Genomic DNA, 15,461 nt, shown 5'->3' on the forward strand with positions numbered 1-15,461 from the left:
TGAAGCACCCTAGTCATGGATACGGCTGAACCCTTGAAATCGGGCGGTGGCTCAATCCACCTAGCCATGCCTTGTGAAATTTTACTCCTGTCTTGCTTTTAGCCACCAATCGTATAACCTTCGCTTGGTTACTTCTAACCTCTTAAAATCCACTTTCCCTTCACTATCCCTAAACCCCAATGCCTTGGGTAAGTCAGCCCCGCTGCTTTCCACTGTAGGGTGAAGCCCTTTACAGAAAAGTATCAAGTGTTCAGCCGTTTCCTCCTCCTCTCCGCACGCAATGCACAAAGTGTCTATCTCATGGTACCTGACTATATACGTCTTAGTCCGCAAAACTCCAGTCCTGGCCTCAAACAACAAAGAGCTTCCCCTACAATTATCATAGATGTTTTCTTTGACAATTTCCTGTTTAAAGATCCGGTATGTTCCCAGTGCCGATTTCGTCAGCATCCCTGTTTTCCACAGAGCTCTCTCTGTTTCTTTAACCTTTTTCTTAACCGATAATTGCTGATTTGCCCCCTTTTACTGCTGTCCAGATATTTGCTTGTCAATTTTCTAGTCACCCACGGACGCCTAACGCCCCCTGTCGAAGCGAACGACAACCGTGTATTTTGTATTAGTTGTCCGCTCTGACAGTGGGCGCTAGGCGTTCGTCTAAACTTGAGTCAATGGAAAAATTTTTTTCTACTGACTCTAGTCTACAGTGAACTAGAACACTATACTCTAGTCTAAACGGCTGAACACTTGATACTTTTCTGTAAAGGGTTTCAACTTACAGTGAAAAGCAGCGGGGCTGATTTATTCAAAGCATTGGGGTTGAAGGACAGTGAAGGAAAAGTAGATTTTAAGCAGGTAGACGTAACCAAGCGGAGCTTACCTGATTGGCGGCTAAAATCAAGACAAGAGTAAAAGTCATGGCTAGGTGGCTTGAACCACTGCCCGATTCAAGGGGTTCATTTTTATCCATTCATCCATCCATGACCTCATTCCTGCGAGCACAGCCACCGCTGCGCACGACTAACAGAACAACCTCCGTCTTGAATAGCATCGCTGTTAATAAATTCATGATAGCAGAAAGGAAAATGTGTCGCTTATATGTTAGGGACTGTTGAAATGCGAATGCTTATTAAATCGTCGATTGAACTTTTCGTACCCTTTCTAGTGACATAATAGTTACCTGTTCTGTTGGTTCTTGCCCATATCCCATGCTGAGATTTTTCCTGTTTCTATGTGCTGCTATGTGTGAAAAAAAAAACGCGACAAACGAGCAAAATAAAGAAACACAACAAATGAGCGCGCTTACAAACACGTGACACCTACCAATAAGCAAAATTTGCAACAAAATTACAAATTTCAAAAAGAAGATTGTAGTTAACAAATAAGGTAGTAAATACACCATTTTTAATCATTATTAAATAACGAACTAGTTTGTGTGCCCAAATTTAAATATTTGGTTGCCAGCGCTATAGCGGAGAGAAACGTAATCTATCGCCTGCCGCTTGTGCTGTCTGCTTCTGCTAGGGCTGCGTGTTTATAGCATGGTTGGCGTGGTGTTTCTGGCCGAAAGCATCGAAAAGTTGGCGGCGTCGCGTGGCGTTTTGGATTGTGCTCGAGTGCTTTTTTTTTAAAAAAGAAAAACTGAACTCGCTGTCGAGTCGGAGTGCATTTTGTGTCTGTAGTGTGCTGAGTTTTTGTAAGTGGGGTTTGTCAAGCTCAGTATGCTGAATAACGCACCCAACATCAAGGACCGGGAGGCACTCTACCGGCTCATTATTAGGTAAGCACTCCGTGTACCAAGGCAAATTGATCACGCGAATGTGGGTTTACTGATTTGCCTTTTCTTCGTTGACGTCGCGTCGCCGTTTGATGAAGTTGGATGCAGTAACTAGCCAAATAACAACCTGAAGCACCCCAGCACGGCACGCATTTTGAAGAACGTAGTGCCAAGTATGCGCCGGCATGCCGTAGGCGCCCGCCTCTAAAGTACCGTTTTCCTGGTTTTGTTATTATTTGGTTTAATCGAATAATCCAAATAACTGAACACAGCATTGCGCTTGTGGCTCCGGGCAGGGCCGTGCACTGGCGAGCAGGTGATGGAACCTCCTCTAACCTTCCACCAACGGCATCATATTCACACGTAAAAGGTCCTGTAATGTTTGTGCTAACTGCAAGTGCATCTTTGTATTCTGGAAGAGTTGAGACAGGTGGTAACTGCCATTTATTATTTAGAAGTAACGAAACGGAAAGGAGGGCTTACTGTCAGTAAATAACTGCGTGTATTCGTGTATGACAGGAATGAAGCCCACATAGAACTTGATTTTCAGAGGTCACCCTTTGTATCGTACCCATCTTTTATGAACTTGGCACTTGTACGAAGAAAATTATGCATGTGTAACTGCTCCGGTATGCATCAAACAGAGCCGAGTGATATGCCAATCAAAAAAACAAGCTATCAGAACCTCCAAAAGCGCTACAGGAACCAACAGGAAGGCCAGTTAGAATCTGTTGGGTTCTTATTGATTCCTTTTGTGTTTTTGGGAGATCTACTTGGCTTCTTCTGACTTGGGTGTTGTGGTTTTTTTCAAGCTTGCTTGCACGACTGTTGGCCAGTGGGCCACAACCATCAGCTCTCCTCCGTGGCGCTTACAACTGTATTTTCTTTGTGCGCTTTGCAGCCAGCTGTTCTATGATGGCCACCAGACACTGGCAGTCAGCTTGTCCAACATGGTCAAGGCTCACCCAGCTTGCCCACCGTCGGACAGGTTGCTTAACATTGTCAGCACAGGTCTGCGAGTTGAACAAGGTGTGTTGCTGCTAGAGTAGGGGGTGTTTCCTGCGAGTGCATTCACGGTCGTGTTTAAAACTCTTGCTTAAAAAGTACATAGGACAGCGTAAGAAACAGCTAGTGTGGAGAGGCTAGACAATACATGAGACAGACTTACAGGTGTTCTCTCTACAGGTGCTGATTTTTGTGCTATTTTGCACCCATGTCATCTGGCAACTAGCCTGCACCTCCACATTTTTTTTTTATGTTCCTCATGGCACTCCCCTCTTCTTTTGTGCCTTTTCCATTCACTTCACACTGAAGCGTTATACTCTTGTCTATACTCAGTGAATGAGGTGTACTGCTGATAACTTGGTACTTCCTTTGATGACATTTTCCTTCACAAATTTTCTGAAAATGCTTTGCCAGCTCTGTCCCCATTTGCAATTTGATGCACATAGTTGTCAGAAAGTGGAAGTGCATGACAAGCTATTTAGTTTGGTTATGGGTAGATGCTATTGATTTCAAGGTACCAGTCTAATTACAGACCAAAGCCTGTAGAAGCAAAGCATTACCTTCGACAAACACGCTTTAAAATGTGGATGGCTCTGGTTCTGCTTGTTGCATTATTGCACTGCTATGTGAAAGATGAATGTAGGCTGGTAGTGTTTTGAGCAAAGCATTTGTTCATTTGTGCTGAAAAGTGTGTGTCCACTTATGGACTCTCATAAGTCATCATTCATTGTTTCTTTGTCTTTTTGCCAGAGTCGAAGGGCAGCAAGCTTACAAATATAGATCAGCCTTACATGGGACCTGGAATCGACCTGGAGTACGAAACTGAGGGTATGCCTTTTATTCTGGCCATCACATGCACCCCTGTAGCAGTAGGAAGCACATAATTCTGTATTTTTCAGCCACTTAGCAGGGTTGTTATTTTTAGAGTGCAGCTCTTAAACATCCGTTCGTCGGTTGGGCCACTGCCGTCGGTGTAACGGAGCCAAACCATAAATAAACAAAAATAAACATTGCTGCAACTGGGATTCGAACCCACGGCGCCGTGAACAGGTCAGCTTTGCTGGCCACTGCAAGAGAGCACTAGGCTATCACCGCAGCCGATCACTTCTCATGTTAAACTGCAACACACTCTCGCACTGTGCATTGTGCGTCCTCGTCTTCATAAACTAATACTACTGTCGAACTAATATCGTCACTAGACGACCCAGCAAAGCAAAACAATGAGCCTACAGAGCCTGTGACACCAACAGAGCTGTGCTCAAATTTTGCATTGGGTAGTATCGTAATTGTGCTTAGAATTGTTTTTATTTAAGGAGGTGGTAAGGTGTGAGCTTTGGGTCGGGACAGCATTTCAGAATTTTTCAAAAAATGTTTTAACTGATGGAAGTATGTATATACAGTCGAACCTCATTATGACAAAATGGTTTGACAAAATATTGGATATAACGAAGGAATGATAATTCCCCTTGGAAGCTCAGTCAGCACGGGCTATAATGAAGCTACAGCTATAACAAAGTAATCATCAGTCCCCTTAAACTTCATTTTAACGAGTTTCAATTATATTTTTCCAGAGTACCGTAATGTCGTATTGATTGCATTGGGGCATGCTGACTGCAGCCTAATTGTCCAATGAATTTGTGGATAATTGGTGCACCAGCATTGCCTGTGCTGCTAATGTGAACTAATGAAATAGTATAGAAAGAATGTGCAGTGGCACTAAATGTGTTCTGGAGTAAAGGTGTTCCTACGGTAGTGTGACTTCATGGCCTTCGAATAGTGCTTCTATTTACATGTGGACAATAGTAACTTCACTTGCTGGCTCAAGGTGTACGTGTCTGGTTCTTATTGTCTTCCTTAATGTACCCAGACGAAGACAAGTCCTCTTGTTGAAATGTTGGCAAGCTCCCCAAGGCTTCCCCCTCTCTTGTTCACTTTATGTTTTTAATGTTCCTTGGTGGTCATGTGAATGCTGTTGGTGGAAGTTATTGGATAGGAAAGCAGGAACTCTGACCAAGTGTCCAAATTAAAATGTAAAACACTTTTCAGCCTCTGTTCTGTGTGGAAGCCTTGTTCACTAAACCTTTTACATGAATTTATTACCTGACTAGACAAGATGTTTTCATGCCTTAGATTCCGACAATGTTAATCAGAGTGGCATTCAGCCATTCAGTGGTACGAATGAAAAGGAGTACAATTCGATGCGCAAAACATTCGTGACACTTGCTGGGGAAGTCACGCAGGTACATCTAATTCATACTTTGTTCATAAACTGTTCCTCATTGCAATAAGTGAGAGCTGACTCACATGAAAAATGCCATGTTCAAATTAAGCACATTATGAAACAGCAAATGAGCTTACATTTGTGTGTGTGTGCACATGTGTGCATGTAGTTTCAACAAATTGATTATTTTCACAGCACCACTCTGTTCTTTATTCCAGCTGCCTCCCTTGCACCTGAGCCTGCGTTATACGAGACCTGTTATGTTACATCACACAAGGCACAGTGCAGAGCAGGAACATTCAGCAGAGATGGTAAGCAATGGTCTTTCTTAGTCCTTATCCTTTTTTGGAAAGTTATCAGTTTATAACTTGTCTACATTGGTTTCCCTACACACCCTCTAGGGGGGTATACACACCTCCTTGTTTTTCTGAAGGCACCCTCTTAACTTGTAACAACTTTTATTTTACACACAATGGGAAATTTTTTTCAACTTTCTGATGAGTGTTGGAGCCATAAATGCTGCTAGCCCCTATGCAACACATTGATAGAAATAAAAAATTAAAAATGGCTATCATTTCTCCTCTACACTCAACACCCCCCCCCCTTACAAATTTACGACACACCCCCAATTTTAGTTCTTGGGTAAACCCCTGCTTCTGTATGTGCGCAGTAATAGTTGCCATAACTGCGGTTGTTTTTTTCTTTGCTTTCCTAGGCCAGCTTGTTGCGACAGGTTCGGCTGATGCTTCAATCAAGGTGAGTTGCATTTATATTTTTCCCTGAACTGCAAGGGCTCTGGTACTAATGTCTGTGGGGTTATTTTTAACTGTGTTAGTAGTGCTAAGAGTGAGACCTTGTCATTAGTGAGTAGCTAACCAAAAGTGATTAGTTCTATTGAGCACTTTTGTATATCACAGACAGATCTGTATGCATTTTCTCTTCTGCCTTTTAAAAGGGTTTAAGAGTCTATTTATCAGAGGTTATGAAAACTGTTTTCTTTAAATCATATGGTTGCATCCCGAGCAACGTAAAATCAACACCTTAGAAGCTCAGTACGCTGCACTGACTTGTTTAACATTTTTTTCTTAAGCGTGCTCTAATCACGCTTCTTATTGGCAGAGCCTTTTTTCTCTGGTATCATGAGGTTTATAATGATGGTTCATTGACGGGAGGTCTTAGCTGCAAGGAATGGAATGAACAGCAGTGAGGCAGGCACCTAAATCTGTGGTAATGTTTGACTGTTTTCCCCTCATCCGACACAGATCCTTGACGTGGACCGCATGCTGGCAAAAAGTGCCATGCCACCTGAAGTGGCTGCACAGGAGTCTGCCCAGCAGAACATGGAGACACATCCTGTCATTCGCACCCTTTACGACCATATTGAGGTGAGGCTCCTGATGCTTTAAATGCACCATCTGTGCTGCCGTCATCCGTGTTGCGGAGCATCTTCAGAACTGAACACTGTTTGTTAAATTTCAGGAAGTGACGTGCCTCGAATTTCACCCGCGAGAACAAGTTTTGGCATCTGGCAGCAGGGACTACACTGTCAAGTTTTTTGACTACTCAAAGCCATCTGTGAAGCGGGCCTTCAAGACAATTCATGCAAGTTCCATTTCATCCTCTGCGCATGTACTGTAGTCATGCATCGACAGGGATGCTCCTGACATACTTAATGTACTGTGTTATGCTGGTGTATGTTGAGCCTGGTCAGGTGATAGATATTAATCTGTCCCCATCCTCTGTGGTACCTTTTGTAGCCCTGGTGTAGCTTTGTGATCTTAAACCCCGTAGACATGCAGCCACATGGCAGAGTCAGCCACATGGTGAAGTAGTACTCCAGGCTGAATTCATTTCACAATTGTTTCAAACCTACAGGAGGCAGAGATGGTGCGAACCTTGGCATTCCACCCATCTGGCGACTTCGTGCTGGTGGGAACCCAGCACCCCACAAGTAAGTCTCACTCCCTTCCTTGTGCGATAGCTAGTATAGTATTTTGCTGTTTTTCCTGAGGTGCAGCATCAAATCTATGCCTACATTTAATCTGATCTTTGCAAGTCCTCGCACCATTTCAGGCATGTGCATAGGACTGCAGTTGTGCCAGTTCTTTCTGCTTGCTGTGCAAGAATAACTGCTGGCTTGATAGCTGTTTAGGAAAAGCCGTTGTGTGAATATATTACTGCGATATTTTGGCATTGGTCTTAGTGCTAGATCGAAGAGCAAATATAATTCATTTATTGGGCTGGTTCTTTCTCTTTTATGCTTTGTGATCCAGTACGGCTCTATGATGTCAACACTGCCCAGTGTTTTGTGTCAAGTGTGCCTTCAGATCAGCACAAGGGTCCGATAAATGCGGTAAGCTGGCTACAGTGTTCCTCATGCTGAACATTAATTTCTTTTCTGAATAAGCATGCGTGTGTATGTGAAAGAGAGAGAGGTATATAGGGAGGAAGATTTCGATTCATATTCGCATGAAATTGCAACATCATCAGTATCTTATTATGCAGCTCATATGATTCTTGTATGCAGTTCTCATAGATTGTTGTTGCTTTTATGGTTAATATATGAGGCCACTTTTTAGAAAAATTTTTAATAGCAGGTAAAAAGATGTAATTAGTTGTCTGTCTGAAGAGGGATGTCGTTTTATCCTATTCATTATGTTAAAAGAGATGAAAACAAGTTATTTTATTTTTAAAAGATGCACCAGAAATGTGCATCTGATGCCAGCAGTCATAATTTTAATTTAGTTCATTGCAGGTCATTGTAAGTATGGGAGCTGGGCTATGAACCAAAATAATTGGCTTGGTTTTTGTTGGGTTTAATATCTCAAAGCAACTCTTGGCAATGAGGGATGCCGTAGTTAAAGGATCCAGATAATTTCAGCCACCTGGGGTTCTTTAACATGCACTGACATCGCATAATACACGGGCCGTGTGTCTTTCACGTCACCAGCTGAGCACCATAACCGCTGAGCCACGGCAGTGGATGAACCAAAATAATTATCACACCATCAATTGTCAAAGTGTAGTAGTGGAATGGCAAAAACAGTGGTTTTCTTGTGGGCATCTTTTGAGAAAAATTGCAGCAGTAAGAAAACAAAGTGCACGATTTTACTTATTGTGGTTCATTGCATAGCTTAATATATCAGAAATAAGGGTGCGAAGTTTCAACAGAAAATGTTGTGGAGGGATAAAGTTAGGATTGCTCGTATGAGAAGGAATGGCAAAAAATGAGTTTTGAGGAAAACGATAAAAAAGGTTAGCAATAACAACAAATGCTATAAACCAATGTACAGGACTGTTTAACCGTATTTGTAGCCAAGCGCTTCCTTATTCGTGCCTTTCCTTGATTTTGCTTGTGTGGCCGTGCACTTTTTTCTTGCACTTTTTCCGGCATCAGTAGAGTGAGAAGATTTCCAGATACGCTTTTGCTCACCTGTCAGGCAAGCTTTCTGTGTGTGAGGACCAGGTTTGGTCCCAGTGTGGTTCAAAACGTCTAGCATACCTCTGTTGCCATTGCTGAAATGAGACATGCCATCATAAAGTATTGTGCATCGTTGTCGTGAAGATTTTAAAAATTTTCCCACCTCAACCACTGGCTCCCTTGCTGTGAAACTGTGCACAGAGTTTGGGTATTGCGGTAACTTTTGTCTCATAATAAGTTTGACGACTGTATTTTCTGTTCAGCCGCACTTGATGCAAACCCCTAATTACCTATGCCTGATTGAGGAGCCGAAAGCTGCCAACGGGGCGTTTTCGTCTAAACGCAGTGGTGGTGCCATCTGTTCTCTGCGGAGGAAAGCGCCACGATGCGAAATGCGCCGAGGCGAGCGTTGCAAAGTGCGTGGGTCCCTGGATGGCTCCATCGCCGCTTTTCAGTGGTAACCCGGTGCTGGCAGCTTTCAGTTCGTTGATCTCGGCACATTGCCACTGCAAATGAGCTAGCGGTTGAGGTAGGAAAAGTTTAATTTAAAAGTCTTCACAATAAAGATGCACAGTACTGTGCAAACCGTACTTCAGCGTTTGTGTCCTGACATAACCATCCAATGGGTTCTTAATGTCTTCCGTCGCATTTGTGACCAATTTAGTTAATAAATACAGACAAAAATTTACGTAGATTTTAAGAAATAGTTATTATAAGGCGAAGTTGAAAAAGTAGTAAGAAAAATAACAAACTGCAAAAATGAGGTTTTTACTTGGTTGCAAAAAACTTTTAGTTTTGGTTTTGTGAGGTGCTCAGGGGCTTACAACTTTGGCTGTATCTTTGTAACTGTGTTAATTAGGAGCAATATTTATTGCAGTCCATTCAGCAATGAATCAGCATTTTGATGAAACAAAAATTTAAAAAATTGAATTTAAAAAATATTACGTTTTCAAAGTGGCCTCATACATTAAGGTAAGTTGTTTGCTATGATGATGAATTGAGTCATCTTGCAGAAGATCAGGTGGAGAAATAGAATAAGAAATAACGGGTGCACAGTGTGGAATGATCTATACACAAGAACCTGCTCGTGCATGGCAACAGATTACTGGAATGTGATATACTAAAAGTCATAATTTTTGTTACTGAAAATATTTTATATGTATGTGAAAAGGAGTGATGTGACAATTAGCAGGACACTCACTCCTGTATTTGTGCCTTTATTTCTCACCTGTGGGAGCAGATCCGCTACAACAACTCTGGAAAGGTGTACGTGACGGCATCCAAAGATGGTGACCTGAAACTCTGGGATGGTGTGAGCAACAAGTGCATTTGTACATTTCCCCAAGCGCATGATGGCAATGAAGTCTGCTCTGTGGTCTTCTCTCGGAATGGGAAAGTGAGTAATAGTTCACCACTTTCCATGCTACAGTATTTGCTGCGTGTTTGAATGCATTCTAGTCGAGGACTAACATTTCTCACTCTGCCTACACATAGTCTCTACTGTGTGTCTAATCCTGTAATCTTAATCCTTTAAAGACTAGTGTATCACATACGATGCAGGTGGGAGGAATGACAATAATAGCTTTGTGTTTCAAAAGATTAACAACTTCTCATGGCATTGCACAAACATTATGAAAGCAAATTGGAAGTGTCAGCTGTCGGAGATGCAGGAAGGTAAGAGTTCCTCGTTGCAAGCACTAACCTTACTGTCAAAGCTTAAAAACTTTCAAAATGGTCATACTGCTCCATCAGTATGTGATGGAATCATTTTGGTCAGTGCTCTTGATTTATATTATGTGCCCAAGTATGTGCACATTTTTATCCTTACACATTCAAAAATTAGCCTAACTTCTTCTCCAGGTATTCTATTTTACCTTCTAAATCTGCTAGTTCTTCTGCGTTTTGTTCAGTGTAGGAGGCCAGCAGCAATGAAATGCTGGAACTTCACAACATTTACTCGATGCCTTCATTGCTTGGCTGTCACAGGGATAAAATGTGCTTTTAAATTGAGCATGGTGCCATCACGAAATAATAAAACACAAGAAAGTGCAAAGAGAATGTAAAAATGGGAATATTTTAGTTAATCTAATAATGGTTGTAATAGTTCTCACTCACAAAAAGTGGTCATCACAAGTCATATGTGGCAAGTTTGTCTTCAGTTTTGAAAACAAACTCGTCAATTTGTTGTCACTCTTACAAAGACAAATAGTGCAGTTTTTTGGCCCTCATAGCACAAAAATCTTCTGGTTTTTGCTTTCCGAGTTGAATTTTCCCGTGTTTTTTTTAATTATTTGTATGTGGTATTACATCTTCCCTCATATATTTAATTGACCTGCTTATGCTGAAAGCTAGCATCCTTGTTATGACCTCAGAGAGCACGTATTTAATAGGCCCTTCGTGTCTCATGGTGAGTATATGACTAGGGGATACATACAGCTGGAGTCAAAAACTTCTGACACACACAAAAAAAAAAGAAAGCTCTGATGCCTTTAATGGTTATTTCTCATTTGTGTATTTGATGTTTTGTTTCATTGTTGCTTGCCTCTGTTAAGTGTACAGGCCTGCACAGCTTTTCATTGGTGTTATTCCGGCAACACTGGCCATTTCTTACAGTATGTTCTTTCAAGTGGCAAGGACTCCATTGTGAAGCTCTGGGAGCTGTCCATGTCTCGGTGCCTCATTGCATACACGGGAGCCGGAGCTACTGGCAAGCAAGTCCACAGGGCACAGGGCATCTTCAACCACACTGAGGACTACGGTGAGCCACATGGTTGTGTGTGTGTGGCATCACACACACCTGAGGTTATGTGTAATGCCTCACGAAAATGTGTTCGCAAAACGTACAGCTACTGCTTTTGTTATACTTTTAAAACTGAAACAGGTGCCTGGAAAACCAGTGAAGCCATGACAGGCTTTTCCAAAAATGGATGTTATAATGCATTAGGCAGTTTGTAAGACAAAAGCATGTGCTTGGTAGTGTATGCATTGTTCATGCTTTCAAGTGAATTGTGTATGATTGTTTACCTTAAACATTTTCAAGTGCAGTATTCTATTGCACTGACTTCAGTGCCCAGATAAGCAGCAAGATGTGATAGCTAATATGGGATGGCCTAAGCTGGCTAGAATGAGCCATATCACTGGGCAGCTATGTAGAGTTACTTGAAGTGTGATGGTGCCCAGCCTAAGTGAGCCTTTTGATTACTTTGTTGAAAAGTAATGAGCTATAATAACGTGCTCGTATTGATAGGCCTTACGGGGCGAGCAGTATGTACATGTACAGATATTTATTTACTCCTCATGCAGTTCTCTTTCCTGACGAAAAGACAACCAGTCTGTGCAGCTGGGACTCTAGAAATGCTGAGCGACAGCGGCTCCTTTCACTGGGTAAGGCGCCACTCATTGCTGGCGACGTGTTGATACTTATTTTACAGGAACTGTTATCATAAGCTGTTTGCAACCTGGAGACTATGCCTGACCTTAGTGCGGAAATCAGTAGCTACCTTGAAATGCCGTTGAATCCTGATAGTTCGAACTCCAAGGGGACTGAAAATTAGTTAGATTTATGCTGAGTTATGAAGAGCAACCCTTAATGGGAGGAAAAGTTGGTATGCCTGTCTCTGTAAGCTCAACTTTAGTGATAGGCAGGATTGTACTTTTACGTTTGTAGTGCTCCCTGAAGTCAAAACAAACCAATGGAATGCATTACAGCAAGTTCCCTGCAGCAGAATTTCTTATAAGTTCTCCACAAAAATTACACAACATATTACATAAGTGCACAAGGACTTATTTTACTTGAAATTAAGAGATATATTTAGAATCAGCATACAAAAATACATGTTCCCTGAAGATTGCATAATTGTGACTTCATTAATAAAAAAATCTTTTTAAAGAGCTGTCTGCCCCCTTAATACATTCAGTATTGACAGGACCAGCTCGTCGATTTGATTAAACTGGAAATTCAGGTTAAAGTGGATTAACGAGAATTCACTGTAATTATATCCAGCTACGGTTACGTTGAGAAAGTAGTTTCAAATATGATGTTTTTCACGTTATTCTTCACGTCATATTGGTGTCTGTACCTGGTCCAGAGAGAGCAGAACATAGTGGATTTGCAGGGTACCATTAGTATATCTGAAAATGCACGTGGTGCTATCTACTACACATAGTGCAAAGCAGTTCTGTGCTGCCATGCCTCATGTGATGTGCTTTGCAGCGCACAATTGTTATGAGCTCTTGGAGTGGCCGTTGTTGAATGTCAGGACTGGTTGGTGTCAAGGCTGCCGACATGTAGCACCACCGGCCGAGTCTAATGTGGCAGAGGCGTGCTTAACTGGTGTGTGTGTCTGTGTGTCTGTGCATGCACATACAGCAGCAAGCATGAATAAGTGGTAGTGAAAGTGTTCTGCATGTGCTTGCTACAGTTCAGAGGATGTGTGTTCTGACTATGCTATGCTGGCGGGGAAGAGGGCGTGTCGATGTTTCTTCACCAACAAAACGGTCTTGGCTGTGAGATCAACCTACAGATGACAGCACTGTTTCTTCACTAGTGTTGGTATGCAGTTGGCCGCTCAAATGGCGATATACGTGGTTGCAGTGCTTTTTGACCTGCATCAGTTCTTTGCCATGGGAAGGGTGTAAGTCGCAGCAAGTGGTCTGGCATGATGGGTGAACATTCAGGCTTGACGGTTGGGGCGGTTGCAGGGTGGGGAGGGTTGGGAAAGCCTGGGATGACATTATTAGGTGGCTGGACATGACTGGTGGTGAGTGCTGTATCCAAGGTTTGAGTATCCAAGGCTACCCAGGTTTCAAACACGATTGTAATTTGCTCAGGCAGAACTAGCCCATTAAGAAAGCATGGAAATGGCAGTTTAGCCAAACATGTGCACCTGATGCACCTGCACATAGGCGAGCTATGTGGCCACAGGACAGCCCGCACACAGCGTGGTTGTAAATATAACAGGATAAGATATCGCCAGTTCAACTACCTTCTTCTTGTGAATATTCGGTAGACTTCCTTGCGCAACAATCTTTCAAATCTCAAGGGTTGTTGAATAATTGGGGCTCACAGTTTCTGATAGGTTGCCTTCAGTTTTATGTGTGGCAGTGACCAGGGCATCTGCTTTAGCACGTCCAAAGCCTTTGCCAGTGCACTTGAAACACTTTGGGACTAATTGAAATGCCTAAGACTGACAGATCATGTCATGATCCCACATGGTGTGAACAGTAACTGGTTCCATTCTGCAAGCACAGAGATAAGAGCATGATGCCTTACTTGGGTTTCTTTTGGCTGGACAGGGAGGTAAGCAATTGTTAATGCATTAAACCGTAGAACAGAAGGCGTCAGAGACGCATGCCACACACAAGCACGTAATACTAGTGTGCACTATTGGCTAGATGATGTCTCAGTACCAGACTTATGTAACTTATGCATCTAGGAGAGGCACGAGGAATACCTCACACTAGGCACTGTTCTTCACCCTCCACCAGTTGACTGCTCCTGTTGAACTTGTGACTAGTGATACATTAATTAACCTATTGCAGATTTGGAGCCTTCATATCATCAGACTTACATTTCGCTACTTTTCATGCAGGCCACAACAACACAGTTCGTCATTTGGTTCACTCACCAACGGGCCCAGCCTTCTTGACTTGCAGTGATGACTTCAGAGCTCGATTTTGGTACCGTCGCGTTGAGGCTGTTGACTGAACATGCGATGTTTGTTGTCACTCGAATCAACCCATGATGCTTGTCATGAATTTGTTGTCATCACAGGGTGTACTAATGGATTTCATTCATCTCCAAGATACATGAAAAATTGCACACTATGGGGTGTTAATAAAGTGTGTTTTCCTACATTGTGTTGTTCTGTCATGTAAGTTTTGTAATGTAACAGAGGTATGAATCGAAGTGAAGATACAAATAGCATCCGCGTATTCCTGCACTATTAATGCGTAAGCAATGTATGGCTATGTTTGTGGTTTTGTGTCATCACGATAACGTTCGAACCAATTGAGTTATAAGAAAAAGAATGGTTGCATTAGATAGAGTATCAAAAAATCTCGCAGTGAAGTCATGAGGTGCATGTGTGGTAATTAGTTGGTTATTTAGAGCCAAAAATGTCCAAACAATGGGTGAAGCCGGAGCAAAAGTGGCGGGAAATTTGAAAAACCGGAAGTGTGGACGGAGCGAAACGTGGTGCCAAATTTGAAAATGAAGTGTGGTGCCAAGTTTAACAACTCAAAATGCCAATGGTGGAACTTGAATAATTTAGGCAAAGAGGGGTGAGGAGGCGTCTATGCTTACGCATTCCTCTAATGCGGGTGCCGCAGTGATCTCAATTTTTTTATCGTAATCAGCAGCAAGGCTCAATCCACTGTAGGAGCAAAGACCTCTCCCATTGGTTACGGTGGCTAGATGAGTTGGTGTGCTGACTGGCAAGAAAGAAAGTGTGGTTCCCTACGTCTCCATTTTATGATGACAAAAATGGTACCACTGTCCTCCACCTGTTGGTTCTGTGTGGACTGTCTGGTACTCGTCGCGATTGCATCTGATCTCAGTTTTGGCTGACAGAGTTGCTGATTGTGTTGGCTCTCACTAGACGCTGGGTAAAGCAGATGTTACTATTTGGCAATGAAGCGGTAAAGGTACAAGACAAGAGCTGCTTTATTTTCTTCTGTGCCTGTCGGCTCTCTTGCAGTGCAATTTGATACGGGCCCAGTGCTTTATGTTAAAAATGTAGACAAAAATCTATAAAGACTGCTTCAAATTGGCGAGGAAGAGACCTACATTTTTGTTGCCTTTGTGCCAGGGTATCTGCTTGCTTAGAAAATGTGAGTTTGCTCTGCATCAGGCTGCCAAGAAGGCATCACACTCCACATTGCATATGAATGCCACTTTGAGAAGCAGTTCATCACATAGAACTACACTTTTGTCATTGAAGGTAATGCTTCTGGCACATCAAAATCATTTTCTACGTAGCAAGGTGTGTAATTTGAACATTATGTGTATTGAGACTGGATGAGCTGAGTGCTAGCATTTT

The 15,461-nt window shown here is 42.4% G+C and overlaps 1 protein-coding gene across 1 annotated transcript; it reads left to right on the plus strand.

Annotated features, from left to right (window-relative positions):
- The first annotated feature begins 1,525 nt into the window (after positions 1–1,525).
- Positions 1,526–14,275, plus strand: CstF50 (cleavage stimulation factor subunit 1 Cst50). The gene is made up of 13 exons (XM_077653111.1): positions 1,526–1,777; positions 2,676–2,803; positions 3,530–3,607; positions 5,219–5,311; positions 5,716–5,756; positions 6,263–6,385; positions 6,480–6,602; positions 6,876–6,951; positions 7,274–7,353; positions 9,662–9,817; positions 11,035–11,179; positions 11,725–11,805; positions 14,013–14,275. The coding sequence occupies exons 1-13, from the start codon at positions 1,719–1,721 to the stop codon at positions 14,126–14,128; spliced, it is 1,299 nt and encodes a 432-aa protein (XP_077509237.1). The 5' UTR covers positions 1,526–1,718; the 3' UTR covers positions 14,129–14,275.
- The last annotated feature ends 1,186 nt before the right edge of the window (positions 14,276–15,461 follow it).

The sequence above is a fragment of the Amblyomma americanum genome, chromosome 2 (genome assembly GCF_052857255.1).
Source record: "Amblyomma americanum isolate KBUSLIRL-KWMA chromosome 2, ASM5285725v1, whole genome shotgun sequence".
Classification (NCBI taxonomy): Eukaryota; Metazoa; Arthropoda; class Arachnida; order Ixodida; family Ixodidae; genus Amblyomma; species Amblyomma americanum.